At 43.5% G+C, this 15,178-nt stretch overlaps 1 protein-coding gene across 1 annotated transcript in view; it reads left to right on the top strand.

The window, feature by feature from the left end:
- The first annotated feature begins 2,124 nt into the window (after positions 1-2,124).
- pcdh7a (protocadherin 7a) overlaps positions 2,125-15,178 on the top strand; it is a 32,048-nt gene continuing 18,994 nt past the window's right edge. The window contains exons 1-2 of the mRNA XM_056736415.1: positions 2,125-5,452; positions 5,930-6,646. Of these exons, the coding sequence (XP_056592393.1) occupies positions 2,882-5,452; positions 5,930-6,646 (3,288 nt within the window). The 5' untranslated portion in view covers positions 2,125-2,881. The remainder of the gene's footprint in view (positions 5,453-5,929; positions 6,647-15,178) is intronic.

Here is a 15,178-nt window from a genome sequence, read left to right as displayed (position 1 = left end):
TTAATATCCATGAAACTCATCCTTTATATTATGTATATTCTATATTATTCAAATTTTGTGTTATACACTGCTTGTATTGGCCTATCGATGAAACTGCAATTTAAGTGACATGTGTATCAATGAAACTTCAGTTTGTGACAAATTTAACCAACAAATCTACATTTTGGATAGATCTTAGCTTTTCTTAGACAGTACGTAGAGCAGCTTGGTTGCATGTCCAATATAGTGGAAAGAGCCTAAACAGATGTGAAATGCTGACACTTGACAGAATGCATATGACACAAGGGCATTGTGAATATGCTAATTAGCTTGTGACATCTTCACGCTAATCAGCATGTGACAGGTATCAAGATGGCTTAAAAATTATTTAAAACAAGAAAAACGCGCATTAAAAAAAAAACATGCCTTCATACATGTGTGTTTGTATGCAATATTGTTGAGGACATTGCGGGGCTTTAAGTCAGAAAGTGGATCCACTGATTTAGAATAAGTAGCCCTAGTATGGCAAGACACCGAAAATATCTATTGTCACAAAAATGTGGATACATGCTGTTGTTTACACGTGCTTTATATAGAACAGAATGCATGCAGATATTCTATTTTGCATGCAAGGGACGCAACATTGGGTTAAATTGCTTTTTGAGTCTGTTCTGCACAAGATAAAGTTTCACCGGTGGCTTGTTTGCTAACTAGACTCAAACTTTAACGTGATGGAGCGTGCTCATGGGACACGAACGCCGAAATCCACTCTCCCACCCACTTCGACTGGGCGATTGATTTCGGAAGAAAAATCAAAACGCGCGCGATGCAACAACAGAGGGCGCGAGACGCAGAGCATCCAGCACGCGCGTGTGGTAACGCCGGCGGAATGTTAACCAGCCCCGGTGCAGCAGCAGCAGGAGAGCCGCGCTGAGACCTGCCGATCCTCTGCTCTGCTCTTTCTCCCTCGGCTCTGACCAGAACTGAGATTGACCGGGGAAATCCTTCCAGTTCGCTTCAACCGCATGCGCGCGATCCCATCCCGGCCGTTAAACGTGTGTTTGAGAGATGGGATGGAAAGTATAGACGGAGAAGGGCTGCTTCTTTTGTTGTATGACTGTAGTATCGTTCAGTCAGTGCTGCATTGCGCTCGCGCATCCTCGTGGCTACGGGGCAGCCCGTGCTGGGACCGGAGAGTGTGTGTGTAGTAGGCTTCATGCTCATTGTTCAGAGGATGAGCGAGAACCGACCGCAGCCAACACTGCCGCATTCAGACAATGAGAGGATGATATATATTAACAAAAAAAAACATAATCAAAATAATGTGATAAAATCATGAAATTATTCTATTGTAAAATACACGTAGACAGAAAAACGGAGAATAATATGATAACAAGGTATGACCGAAATATCGAAACGACATTAAATGCAGTTAATGAAATCATTAGTGGGTGACCTCGACTACTCACCTTACGACCTTTGTCAGTTTTGAAGCGTTTCACTTATTAAACGTGATACCTCTACGCAAAAATTTGGCACGTTGGACTAACCATTTGATTTGTGTTTCAACCATTATAACCACACATTTACCATATGTTCACCACCATAACCTAGTTATGCTTTGGTAATGGTTACCAATCTGCCAAAATCATGACTACACTACTAATAAAACCATGGTTGTTTTCCCAAGGGCACCAATTTGACTTGAGAACAAACTTTTTTATTTTCTATTGGAAATTTGTAGCTGAATCGAAAGCTTTGTAAACATTTCAAATTTAGGACCATATAAAAATAGTATTCATCCGTGTCAAACTCAACTGCTTTTCTGTTTTCTCTTTTGTTGACGGGTGTAGTTGTGTTGGTATATTTTTCGCCCGTGAAGTGTTTTGTTTTGTGGTCGTTTGCAAACACACCCCTTGTATTTGCGCTTTTTACACCGGTTTGAAGAAAAGCGCGAGCCCCTTCGAGACGCACGCCATCCGCACGCGCTCCCGGTCTCTCGTTTCATCTGAACGGTCGAGTTACGTAGTGAGGGAAATGTTGCAGTGAACGGAGAGAGGGAGAGGTTGAGTGAGAAGACACACACAGAAAGAGAGAGAGGGAGAGACTGCAGCATCATTTGAGGGACGTTCACATGCAGTGCAGTAGAACGTGCAGGTGAGGGGAGGAGGAGAATGCGGGACTTTTTCCTGAAACACTTCACACACATCCAGCACGGACTCTGGAGGAATAACTTAAGGCTTTTGTTCGCTATCCTGCGCTGCATCTTTCCATAAGTGGCCAATTTGCGTGCTTTGGGAAGTCGGACTAAGAAGCTTTCTCTTTGTCAAGTTAACCGTAAAGGAATCTATAAGAGCTTGGCACGCGCGCGTAAGACTGCGGGGAAAGCGTTTCCCCTCGCTGTGTTTCAAGGTAAGAGAACGTATAATAACTGGAAAAGACTTTAAAAGCAGTTTGGCTCATTCCCAGCCGCTAGCGCAAGCTTTGAGATGCGAATGCGAGAGCCGAATTCTCAGACAGATCTCTTTTGTGTTCTACTGCATTGCAGTTTAAAACAGTGAAAGCGCGAGAGGAGCCAGCGCTCCGCAGCATCTCAATGAGCCGGACAAAGTCGCTGAAACTGCTCAAATTTAACTCCACTTTACTCCTTAAAGGCATAAAGGAATATTTTTGGAGGTAAAAGTGGCGCAAAGACTTCACAGCCCTTCACAAAGTGGATGTTTTATTTTATCGCGTTGAAAACGTGACCGGGGAACTAAAAGACTGTTGGTGGAAAAAAAGATTGTGGGCGAATAGGAAGCGTCTATAGAAATTGTTCGTGTCGAGTTTGGCTTGAGCCCGTCTGCTCTGGACCGGAGGAGGCTGCGGATAGAGGGATAGAGAGTGAAAGAGAGAGAGAGTCATGGGGAGAAGGAGCGTTGGCGCAGTGCACTCCGCGCGCTGCTACCTCGTGCTCATCCTGCAGCTGCTGACTCAGCTCCCGCGCGTCAATTCGGCTCTGCGCTACCGCGTGGCGGAAGAGGGGCCGGCCGATGTGCATATAGGAAACGTGGCTGCGGACCTGGGGCTGTCCACCCCCGGGATAGGGACAGGTGATGTGACTTTTGCTCTGGAATCTGGCTCTGAGTTCTTCAAAATTGACAATGTAACTGGAGAGCTGACTACAGGCAGCAGGAGGATTGACAGAGAGAAGCTGCCCCAGTGTCAGATGATTTTTGATGAGAATGAATGCTTTTTGAACTTTGAGGTGTCAGTCATAGGTCCGCTGCAGAGTTGGGTGGATTTGTTTGAGGGGCGTATCGTGGTCACAGACATCAATGACAACACACCCTCTTTTCCATCCCCTGTACTCACACTATCTGTTGAGGAGAACCGGCCGATTGGCACCCTGTATCTCCTTCCCACCGCCACTGATCGTGATTTTGGTCGTAACGGCATAGATCGCTATGAGCTCATCCAGGATAGCAGAGATGGAGGTTCCTCTTTGCGACGTCCCGCGAACGTACAAGCAAATGGGAATGGTGGGGACCGTAGGAGAGGCTTAGACTCAGGGGCGGGGCCTGCCAGCAGAAGCAGCGTATTTGAACTGCAGGTAGCAGACACACCTGATGGACAAAAGCAGCCACAACTAATTGTCAAAGGGCCTTTGGACCGTGAGGTGCGTGATTCTTACGAACTTGTGCTACGTGTTCGTGATGGCGGCACCCCACCCCGCTCCTCTCAAGCTTTGTTACGTGTGTCCATCACGGATGTCAATGACAACAGTCCACGCTTTGAGAGAGCGGTTTATGAAGCAGAAATGGCGGAAAATGCCCCACCTGGCACACCTGTCCTGCAGGTGCGCGCCACGGATCGGGACGTCGGCGTGAACGGGCAAGTTGAGTATGTGTTTGGAGCCGCCACTGAATCGGTTCGGCGCCTCCTCAGGCTGGATGAAGCATCAGGATGGCTTAGTGTTTTGCATCGCATCGACCGCGAAGAAGTTTCACAGCTACGTTTCACCATAACGGCTCGTGACCGGGGCCAGCCACCCCGCACTGACCGCACTACGGTCGTTCTGAATGTAAGAGATGAAAACGATAATGTACCTGTAGTGGAAATTCGAAAAATTGGAAGGATACTTGTACGGGACGGTGCAGCCATGGTTCCAGAGAATGTTTTGGTTGACACGCCAGTAGCGCTAGTGCAGGTGTCAGACCATGACCAGGGGGAGAATGGTGCGGTTACCTGCACCGTGGTGGGAGACGTTCCTTTCACACTAAAACCAGCGGGCGAGACAGCTCAGGCACCTCCCCCAGCCACAGATGATGCTTTTGAGCGAAACAAAAAGAAATATTTTCTGCACACCTCAGCACTTTTGGATTACGAAGCAACACGTGAATATAGCGTCACTATTGTGGCCGTGGACTCTGGCAGCCCAAGCCTCTCTAGCAATAGTTCTCTTTTAGTGCGTGTGGTGGACATTAATGACCACGCTCCCACTTTTGCCCAAAGCTTAGTGGAGGTTCATTTTGCTGAGAATAACTCCCCAGGAGAACGTGTGGTCACTGTATTGGCGGCCGATGCCGACAGCGGCAAAAATGCAGAGATTGCATATTCACTGGATCCATCTGTTAATGGAGCTTTTTACATTGACGCCGATAACGGTGATATTCGTGCCACCGGAGCGCTAGACAGGGAGCAGAGGGAACGGTACGAATTTCGTGTGATAGCCCGGGACAAAGGCACCCCCTCACTGCAGGGCTCCGCTACCGTCGTAGTTCAAGTCACAGATAGAAATGACAACTCTCCCAAATTTGTCCAGGAAATTTTCACATTTTATGTCAAAGAAAACCTGCTAGCCAACAGCCCTGTCGGTATGGTAACTGTTACCGATGCAGATGAAGGAGAGAACGCCGAGTTGAGTCTTTTTGTTGAGGATGATGAAGAAGAGGGTGGTGAGGAAGGCAAAGAAAGAAAGCAAGAAGTTTTCTCCATCGAAAACAACACTGGCACCATTTTCTCCTCTGCCTCCTTTGACCGCGAGCGGCGTAGTACATACTCATTCCGTGTGCGTGCCGTTGATGGTGGAGAACCGCCGCGGTCCGCCACTGCTACTGTCTCCCTGTTTGTCACTGATGAAAATGACAACTCGCCATCCGTCACATCACCAGCTAATGAATCATACACCTTCCTGCCACCCGCCAGTGGGGCCCGGACTGTAGTCCAGACAGTCACGGCCTCTGACAACGATGCAGGGTCTAATGCTGATCTCCGCTATTCTCTGGTTGGAGGAAACCCCTTTCATCTCTTTGAGATCGGCTCTAATAGTGGGGTCATAACCCTGGCCGAGCCCCTGGAGAGAAGACACAAGGGTCTGCACCGCCTGGTGGTCCGGGTCAACGACAGCGGTGTGCCTTCCCTTTGTGCCACAGCGTTGGTTCATGTCTTCATCAATGAGACCTTGGCCAATGCTACATTAGTGGATGCACAGGTGAGAGATAACAGTGCATCACACGTTTACAATACACAAAAAAAATTGACAAAATGCAACAATGAGCCAATGTAGATTGGTCTAGTGATTGGTCATTAGATAAATAAGGTTGAAAATGTATGTTATAAGAGGAAGGAAATCTGCAATATTACAAATAGCAGTTTATACATCAAATTGCTGTTGACCCACATAAATATTGTGGAGAAGAAAACATGCAAATACAAAAATGAAAGATACGCGCATATGCATACACAGTCACACTTGCCTGCACAGAATAACTATGATTGAATATCAGAGCCTTGACATGATAATTGAGAAGTCTGGGCCTCGCTGTAAAAGTGAATGTGTGCGTGTGTGTGCGCTTCAGCAGACAGAGCTGGAAAATGAGGATGCAGTTATCAAAGGGCACACACACCATTTCTGGCCTTTTCTTTCAGTCGGTTTCGCTCTCTCCATATGTCTCTATCTCTCTTTCAGGTGGCCCGCAGCCTTGCAGTCCCACTCTCTCTGGATATTGCAGGGGACCCAGACAGCGAGAGAGCACTGGGTAAACAGCGTTTGAGCGTTGCCATTGGTGTCCTGGCCGGCGCCGCTGCCGTCATTCTGGTCATCCTCTTGGTGGTGACGGCCCGGCAGTGCGGGGTCCAGGGTAAGAACGGCTACGAGGCTGGCAAGAAAGAACCAGAGGAGGACTTCTTCAGCCCACAGCCTCCCCCGCTACAAGCTCAGGGCTCCCTTAATGAACGTGGACGCAAACCACGCAGAGACAAGCGCAGTAATGGCAGCACCAAAGCCGAGCGTTCCCTATACAGTGGAATTATGACGGTGAACGGCTGCAGGCGTGGGGTTGGCGATGAAGAAGAGGAGGACGAAGAGGCAAGCAACGCCAGCGAAAGGATCGCCGCGCGGTACTGCGCGGCAGCAGACGGGGACCCCAGCAGCCCAAGACTGGGCACCAGACGGCACCAATCGAGCCCTGATCTGGCCCGTCATTACAAGTCAAGCTCGCCCTTGCCTGCAGTGCATCTCCAGCCCAATTCGCCACCCGTGGAGGGAAAGAAGCACCAGGCCGTCCAGGATCTGCCCCCTACTAACACCTTTACCGGTAATGGCACGGCTAACGCAGATGCCATGTCCCTCAGCTCAGACCAGTGCTCCGATTACAGCTGCCAGACTGCCAAGTACAACAAACAGGTAAGAAGCTGAACTTCTGTGATCCACTTTCTTCAACATGTACTTGCAAGCCATGTTCACAAAGTGCCAGTTATGTTTTAGTTGTGGATATGTTTAGATTTTATACTCAAAAATACAGCCCTGAAAGGTGTTGGATTGTTGCATTAGGAATATCAAATTGGCAAAAAGGACCTCATTTAGGATCAACATTTATTAAATATTTTTGTTTTGAAGGTAAAATTCTGTCATCAATAACTCAACCCTTTTGTCATTTCAAACCTGTATGACTTTCTTTCTTCTGGAGAACACCAAAGAAAATGTTTTGAAAAATGTTGATAAGCAAGCAACCGCGGTACCCATTGAGTTCCATTGGTTTTGTGTCTATACAAATGAAATGAAAGAGTACCACTATTGTTTGGTTACCAACATTCTTCAAAACATCTTCTTTTAAGTTCTGCCTGAGAAAGAAAGTCATACAGGTGATACAGTATGAGTAAATCATGACAGAATGATCCCTTTACGTCTATTTATAAATTATGGATAACTTTGCTGTCCTTCCGAACCCTCGGACTTCACTATTTTTCAGGAAATAGAAAAAAATACAGTAATTTTTAAATTAATACATTCGGTGTTGTCAATGTTGACACGCACTTTTTAATAATTTGTATTGGTTAGACATTTGCAAAACTCAGTACCAAAGATAAAGGCTGATTTATAATAATGATTTACGGCAAAAATAAATAAATAACCAAATATGGAGATACAAGGTTTCAGAAGGACCGCAGCGATGTGTGTTGAAATATATTTGTATGACCCATCATACACATCAATAACAGCAAAAAATGAATTTAGTTTCTGAAGAGTCCAAAGGCGTGTTGATATAAATCTGACTCAACATCAGTGTGCTCAGCTCTAATGACTGAAGCAGTTATAATTACTTCAGAAATAATTGCATTACTTTGGCTGTTTTCAATGTAAATACGTTGTTGAAAGTTCTGGACTGGGTGGTTAGCACCAAAAATGTTACAAGTCTTGTCAAGTCAGATGCCTCAAGTCTGAACTAGACCCAAATTCCCAAACTGAACTGAATTCACCGGGTACCTTGGGATATTCCCAAATTAGTAAAGACAATGCTTATAGCAGTGGATACTGTAGTAATTTTCCTTTGAACGAGTAATTAAGTTTTCGAGGAATTCAGACTCTGTAATACACGATTACAGGCACCTACAAAACATTAGCCCATATCTTCTCAATAACCTTGTGTCCTGTTTCAGAAGTAAATTTACTCTGTTTACCCTGATCCGGGATCTCCATTTAGCTAAATCCTAATCTGATCAAATAGAAAAGATGAATCAAAACTGCATTAGTTTTAGATAAGAATGAAAGTCTCACTCTGCACTGTAGTTGTGTTACAGCATGTAGGGTGGATAAGGTTATGTGGTGCTAACTGCCTGCTCTCCTTTCCAGGAGTAGCTACTGAAAATAGACCGTCGAAGAGAGGAGAAATGCTAACCCATTTTCTCTTAAACCGCATAGATCCCTTTACACATACTTCATCTCGCTCTCTCTCCATCATACTTCTCTCTCTTCTCCTCCGTCATACTTCCATTCTTTTTCTGTCTTTGACATTTACTCCACTTCTTTGGACGCACTTTCATTTTCCTGACACATGTTTGGTTGTGTTTAATATAGAGCGAAATTTACGTCTACCTCTTTTGAGGCAGCCTGGAGTGGAAGGTGCACAACGGTTGAGTGGAGACATCATGCTGGCTAGCAGAGTTCTCTTTTTGACACAATCTGTCATCATTACACTTTTTATCCAGGTCACACATTTGATGCAGCATACCTAAAGTGCTTGCTTTGCATTTACAGGGACGTGTTAATAAAAAAAAGATTAGCTGCACAAGCTTTGACAGGTGCTTTGGACTTAACTGCAACCGAAGGGTGGCCCCGTATAATGGACCGACATGGTGAAATTGAGCACTGGGAGCGCATTACATTTTCTGATAGGTGTTTGGAGCCTAAACCCAATTCCGCAGAGGTCTACACAGGAGATATTGAGTTCTAAATGACATGTCGTTCTTGGCCTCTTTAGCATGACTGACAGTTGGATTGTTACTGTCTTTAACCGGCATCTCAAAAACAGCTGATGCAGCCGTAAGGGCGACGCGCGTTTCGAAAGACCTAATCAATCCAACCACGCTGGTGCGTTTGTGACCGCAGCGGGTGGGTTAATCCAATACCGAGTCAATCCTCTTAATTTGCTGACATTTTTTTCTCTGTTAGATGAAAATTCTTGATGGAGAATTCGGTGTATGTGCTCTTTTGCGTGCACGTTCCCGCTCTCTGGTGTGAGTGTGTTAATGCTTACTGGAGAGTTGTTGGACTCTTTCTGACGGTTTAATCAATTATTGATCACACTGTAATTAACTCCTCTACCACGGAGCTTTGTGACCCAGCCTAACTTAAGCTCGGCCAAACTTTGTGTGTGTGTTGCATGATGGGATGGTATAGTGTGATGGCAAGCCAATACCCCTCTGCAGTATAAATGTGCAAATTGTGTATGTGCGCATAAACAGCGCTTGCAGAAACGAAAAGTGATGAAAATGGAAATCCTGTTGACCTATATCTGTCTTGCCATCTCTCTATCGCGCATCCTCTCCAAATGCGCAACTCAGCATGTTTCGGAGTGAAACTCCGAACTACCTCTTTGCTGCAGTGCACTTTTCTTTTAACCCCGCCTCCTCCCGCCCACTCACGCCAACACCTATCGACCCACAGCTTCCCGTCCCCACGGCAGCCCGCATTTCTATCATTTGAATAGACAGAGGGCGATCAATATACTAGGCTGGTTAATGTGCACATTTGTTGTGAGAGTAGTGCATTTACACACACACATACCTGAAGTCAAGGTTAGCGGTCAGACAGGGGGGCAGTAGGTGAGTCTGTGTAACTCAACACACACAGTCAGGATCAGGCAACAGGTCAGATGGATAGCCGATATACTTGACACTCGCGTGCACGTGGGCCACGCATACACTCATGAGAACCAATTCCAGAGATAGATATTATAAATTAATGGAGGAGACTATAGATGGAACGGCCAGGAGACACATAGAGTAACAGAGGGAGAGTGAGAGAAATGAGGGGAGATTACTAATGCCCGCCTCACTTTTGTTGGACTGTATTGATTTTCATTGGGAAAGCATTATGGAAGCTTTTATGGGGACGTGCACTGCAATGGTTAGGAAGGATAGAGGATGATGGTGGCAGACGCTCTGTGTTTGCGTGCACGGGTGTTTGTGTGTGTTTGACCTAGCTGTGTTATTGGGGACAAAATTGCAGAAAAATGTTCCCAGAAGTTGGCCAAATGCGAAGGAAAGACACTTTATAATGATGAGGACGTCCTTGCTTATAAGGAAAAATGGTCTATTAGCAGGCTAAATGAAGTCCTTATTCATTTTCAATGGCAAACGTTGTAGGACTTTAGCGATTTGAATTAACAATGTTAATTTAAGAGCAAGACTGTATAAAGCAATAAAAGATCCCTTTTTAGAGAGATGATTCAGTATTAATTCTCTCAGTTTCTGCATCATTATGTTTTCCCATTGCTTTTCTGATCGCATTTTTATTGCAGGAACTCGATTTAGTTCAAATTCAAGTACACTCGCAGTAAATCACCTGTGTTGTTTGCTTTTCAAAGGTTGCAATGGGCATCTGCGAAACGCAAGACTACGTAAATGATGCTTTTTCTGTGGCCGAGTGTAACATTCTGAAAAATGAGAGCTTAATAATTTATAGATGACACATTAGGTTAGTGATGGCTATGACCAGATGGGAGCTATTCTCAAGTGACGCCACATATCTGTGCACAACAGCCATCAGTGCAAGGGTAACTCATTATTTATCGAGATAGTCCTTTAGCAAAATCGGACGATGATTAAGAAGGAAGGAGAGGTGTGTAAATCGTTTACAATAGCCTTGTGAACACTTCTTTGATATCTTCTTTGTTGTCTTACAAGTGTCACAACGCGAGGCAGTCGGGAAGGGATTTCTTTTTCTTGATTTATTAGAAAAGTTGTTCATGCCGAGGCCTTAAACAGTTTTTAATAGTACAGCCTAATGGATTATTACCTTCAATTTACCTCCCACATTCATGCTATTTTTCTCTTTGGACTGTATTGTCATTTCGAACAGTGAGTAGGAAAATGACTGGGCTCATTGTATGAAAATAATGCTTATGCTGTAATTGATTGACAGGTTCCTTTAAAACAAGAGAATGCTGTAAACGCAATTTATTTCGTATCTCTTCCTTTAGTGTCCGGTGCTTCTTTGTTTGTCACGGCGCATAAATCTGAGTCAGAGATTCAAGGCTGACATTGTTTTGTATGGCAGAGACCTGCTCGACTGTCTGTTTTAACCTCAAAATAAGACACAACAGGAATTCCTGGTATTCCTTGCCTACACAGGCAAGCGGCAACAGAACCAAGAACATACACACGCATTAAGCAGAGATCATGAAGGAAGAACATTCCCGTCTTCTTGCATCAGTTTCCTGCCCAGATCTAGGCCGTGACACTCAGAGATTTGTTCTTGTGCGTCCGGACTGGGAAATCTTTGTACAGAGACGCTAATGGAAAAGCTGGAAGCTTAGTGATTCTCACTTTGCCTGTCTTTCAATGATGCGCCATTGCTCAGCAGCCAAAATATAATTTGGCCAAATGCTTGATGGATACTATTAGAGATATTCCTGTGCTGGCTGGACCCAAAAGGATGGGCATCAGTTCCATCCAAAATCAGACACACACCGGGAAACAATTAAATACACATACACACACCCAAAGCTGACAATTAAATAAACAACCCCACACAATAACACACCCTTTTGTTAGCGCCCTGTATTGTGTATTGAGTTAGAAAGCTCAGGCGTTTTCTGTTCAGCTCTGAATTGTATTCATATTTGAGCCGGCATTAACTCCCGCTTTCCGGTTCCCTGGATCTCCAGTGCTTGAGGTTCTCATGGGGTGATCCTTTTGTTGTGGTCTCGCTGTACTGCTGTGGTTCTACTGTTACAGTTCAGGGTTACCCCAGTGTCATGAACCAGCCTGCTTATTCATCTTTTATTCAAACACCCCAGGCTGCTTCTGTCACAGCCTGTCAGATGTTGAAAGAGAGAGAGATGCATAGTTAAACCCCTGAGTAAAGAATGAAAGGAAGGACTGAAGTAAATAAATATATAACATGTTATAAATAAATATTAAATAAGTGACAGAGAAAGCTATTTTTAAATTGAGTGGTCATGAGTGTATATTTAGAATATTATCAGATATTATTTTCAGATCTATCTATCCATCCGTCCATCCATCTATCCACATTAACATTAATATATAATATTTGATCTCTTATCGTTAGTATTAGACACTGTGTAATCCCTAAAGACTGTTGAAGCAATTTAAGCATAAGATACCATTTAAATGCACGGCATGTCTTTGCTTTCCCAGTGGATGTGTTCTTATCTTTAAAAAGAAGTGAGATGGTGCACAGTAGAATGGAACAGAGTGCATGGGGTCTTGAGACCTTTTTTTTTAAGTTTGAGAGTAGCTTGACACTGCATCTCAAAAAGTTGTTTGATAACTAGAAAACAACAAGCAACTCTGTCAAACTCTTTTATAATATATTGCAAAATGGATTCCTGCGGATTGTGTTGAATTATAACAGTGAATAACAAACAATGAGACTTTTAAAGAGACTTTTTCTAAAGATTTTTTTTCCACAATTATGTCTTTGATTTTCTTCAATAGTGGATTTTTCTTAGCAAAATGACATGCATGATTATATACACGATTTTAATAAATGTTGTAAACATAATAATAAATTAAATAATAAATTAGATCCAGATGGGCTCTTTAATGAAAGCAAAGTTGTTGGCAGTCTTTGTATGGTGAAATTAAATTATTATTGATGGACGGTATGAATGCACCTAAAATTAAAAAAATTGGCATTCTACGAACCTGAACCGTCTCTTAAAGGGACGGTTCGCCCAAAAATAAAAGTTCTGTCTACATTTACTCACCCTTTTCCAAATGTCTATACATTTCTTTGTTCATATGAACACAGAGACAGATATTTGGAAGAATGCTTGTAACCAAACAGTTCTTGGCCACCATTGACTAACATAGTAGGAAACATTTCTTTGTCCCGTTGAAGAATGTAGGAAAGCCAAGATTTTTGGGCCACTTTTGACTGCCATTGTTTTTTTTATTACCTTGGTAGTCAATGGTGGCCAAGAACTGTTTGGCTACAAGCATTTTTAAAAATATCTTTCTCTGTGTTCAACACAACAAAGACATTTATATAGATTTGAAACAATATTCCTTTAACTGTACGTAGTGTTTGTTTTATAAGCTACCATATATTCATTGAACACAACACTTTCTTTCCAAACATAAAAATATGAATATGTACTAGAACTTCTCTTTGTTTGTACAATAAATACTTTCGAAAACCAATGAGATCATGTTGGAACTCTGTATGCAACATATATCAGCATGCAAAAAGAGAGAAAGAGCCCACTGTTCATTGGCCTCCTTTAATTAGCATTTAAGTCTGTTTGGACTTGCATACTTGATCATAAGACTGTAATTAGGGATTATACTTTGGCTCAATTTGATGTTGCTGAAAGAAATCTCAGAATGGCGACAAAACATAAAAGCAGGGGAATGAGGGTCTTCGTGCTTCTTTTAACATATCTGTAGACATGCAAACCAAAATCATTCATGGCTGTGTAAAGTCTGTTCCTTGGCTTTGTATGTACACGACCACCCTGAGGGATTTATTAATGTATGTACAGTTGGTAAATTATGCAAATTATAGGCTTTCATTTACATTTCTCACATTTACTAATGTGCACAGTCCACGTGCAGAATTGTTTGAAGCGGTGAATACAAACTTGACAGCGGTCAGTTATACTACTGTGACATTCTTGTGGAGATTTTACACATTGTTAGCTAACAATGCCTGGCCTCCTGACCACCCCTGTGTGGCTATGAGCCCCTTATATCAATACTTTCTGCATTGTTGTTGGACCCCCGGCTTCTGTCTGCCCTTATACTCACTCACCCCACGCTCCCCATTCACCCCACTCACCTTCTCACTCTACATGCTTTAATATATTTTGTTGTTATTTATATTTCTTGCATTCATTTTAACTTATATTGGCAATTGCTTTTTTGTGACACTTGATATATAATTTTTTTCACCTCTGTACTGTTGCAATAGGGCTTTGATGTAGAAAAAGAAGCACTTGTCTCTCTCCTTGGATACACCACTATAGAGTCCTCCACCCCCTTCATTTTATCCCACTGGTGGAAACGGAGTGTGTGGGCAAGCCGGGGCCTGTGAGTCTGTTCCTGTGTGTGTGTGTGTGCATGATCCCTCACACCTGCCTGTACACGTCGACAGGAAGCCCACAGAGATAAGACATGATGCTCTCCACACACTGGCCAAGTGTAAGAGTGTTCACAACATCACCCAGCACTCTTCAAAGAATGTAAAATATGCTCGAAAGAAACCAAAGCAACACCCTGAATCCAACTCCCGACGCCCTCACACACTGAATCACGCACACACTTTCTTCCCTCTTATTTAAAACATACACCCATAAACACCCATCCACACCACACACATGCACATGGCACCGGCACCCGGGGGAAACAACAGCCGCCCGGGCGAAAAAAACCCTCTTCGCTCGGTTAGAATTAAATCAAAGCGATGCAAATCAAATGGCCAATTAAAGCCACAAACACGTTTCCTGGGAGATGAAATGCTGACGCCTAATTGGTCTGATAAAAGGGGCAATACATCTAAGTAGACAGACCTGAGAAGGACTTTTTGGAAACGCAGCAGTGTGAAGAGAGCGAGATGTGTGTGTGTTTTGTGCGCGAGTTGGAAGATTCGCCCAACATAAGTTAGACTGTCAACTATGTGGGCCGTAAGAGCTTGCTTTTCTTTGTAATTTACAATTTTGCTAGGCGAACATCAAGCCGTGAGATGGATAGGTTGTTTTTGAAGTTCAAGTTTCACGCACCACTTCTTCAGGCATCTCACGACAAGCCAGTTTAAAGACGTTTGCACTTGAAAAACAGAAAGAACGAGAGAATATGCCTGATATCTGTTCCTCCCGCGCACACGTGAACACAATGACGCTCCGGCTTCGGTCACGCAACACGGTCAGACGCATCCTGTTGAGACACTGCAGTATCGCGTACATGTTTGTACGCTTGTCACTGAATGAAACTACATTTTTGGAAATTTGCTTTGAAAAAATAAAAATCATAATTTGTTAATTTCATAATTCACAATTTGTGACATGCTTTACATTTTTTAAAATCATTTTAAGATATGCAGTTTTAATGATATGCATATTTAAAGGGACAGTTCAGCCCCCAAAAATCTGTCATTTTTTACTTACCCTCATGTAATTCTAAACATCCTCTGTGGAACACAAAAGGAAGATATTTTGTGAAATGTCTCAGTGATTTTGTGTCCATACAC

The sequence above is a fragment of the Triplophysa dalaica genome, chromosome 2 (genome assembly GCF_015846415.1).
Source record: "Triplophysa dalaica isolate WHDGS20190420 chromosome 2, ASM1584641v1, whole genome shotgun sequence".
NCBI classification, from domain to species: domain Eukaryota; kingdom Metazoa; phylum Chordata; class Actinopteri; order Cypriniformes; family Nemacheilidae; genus Triplophysa; species Triplophysa dalaica.
Note: the sequence above shows the minus strand (reverse complement) of the source record. Positions and strands in the feature narration are given on the sequence as shown.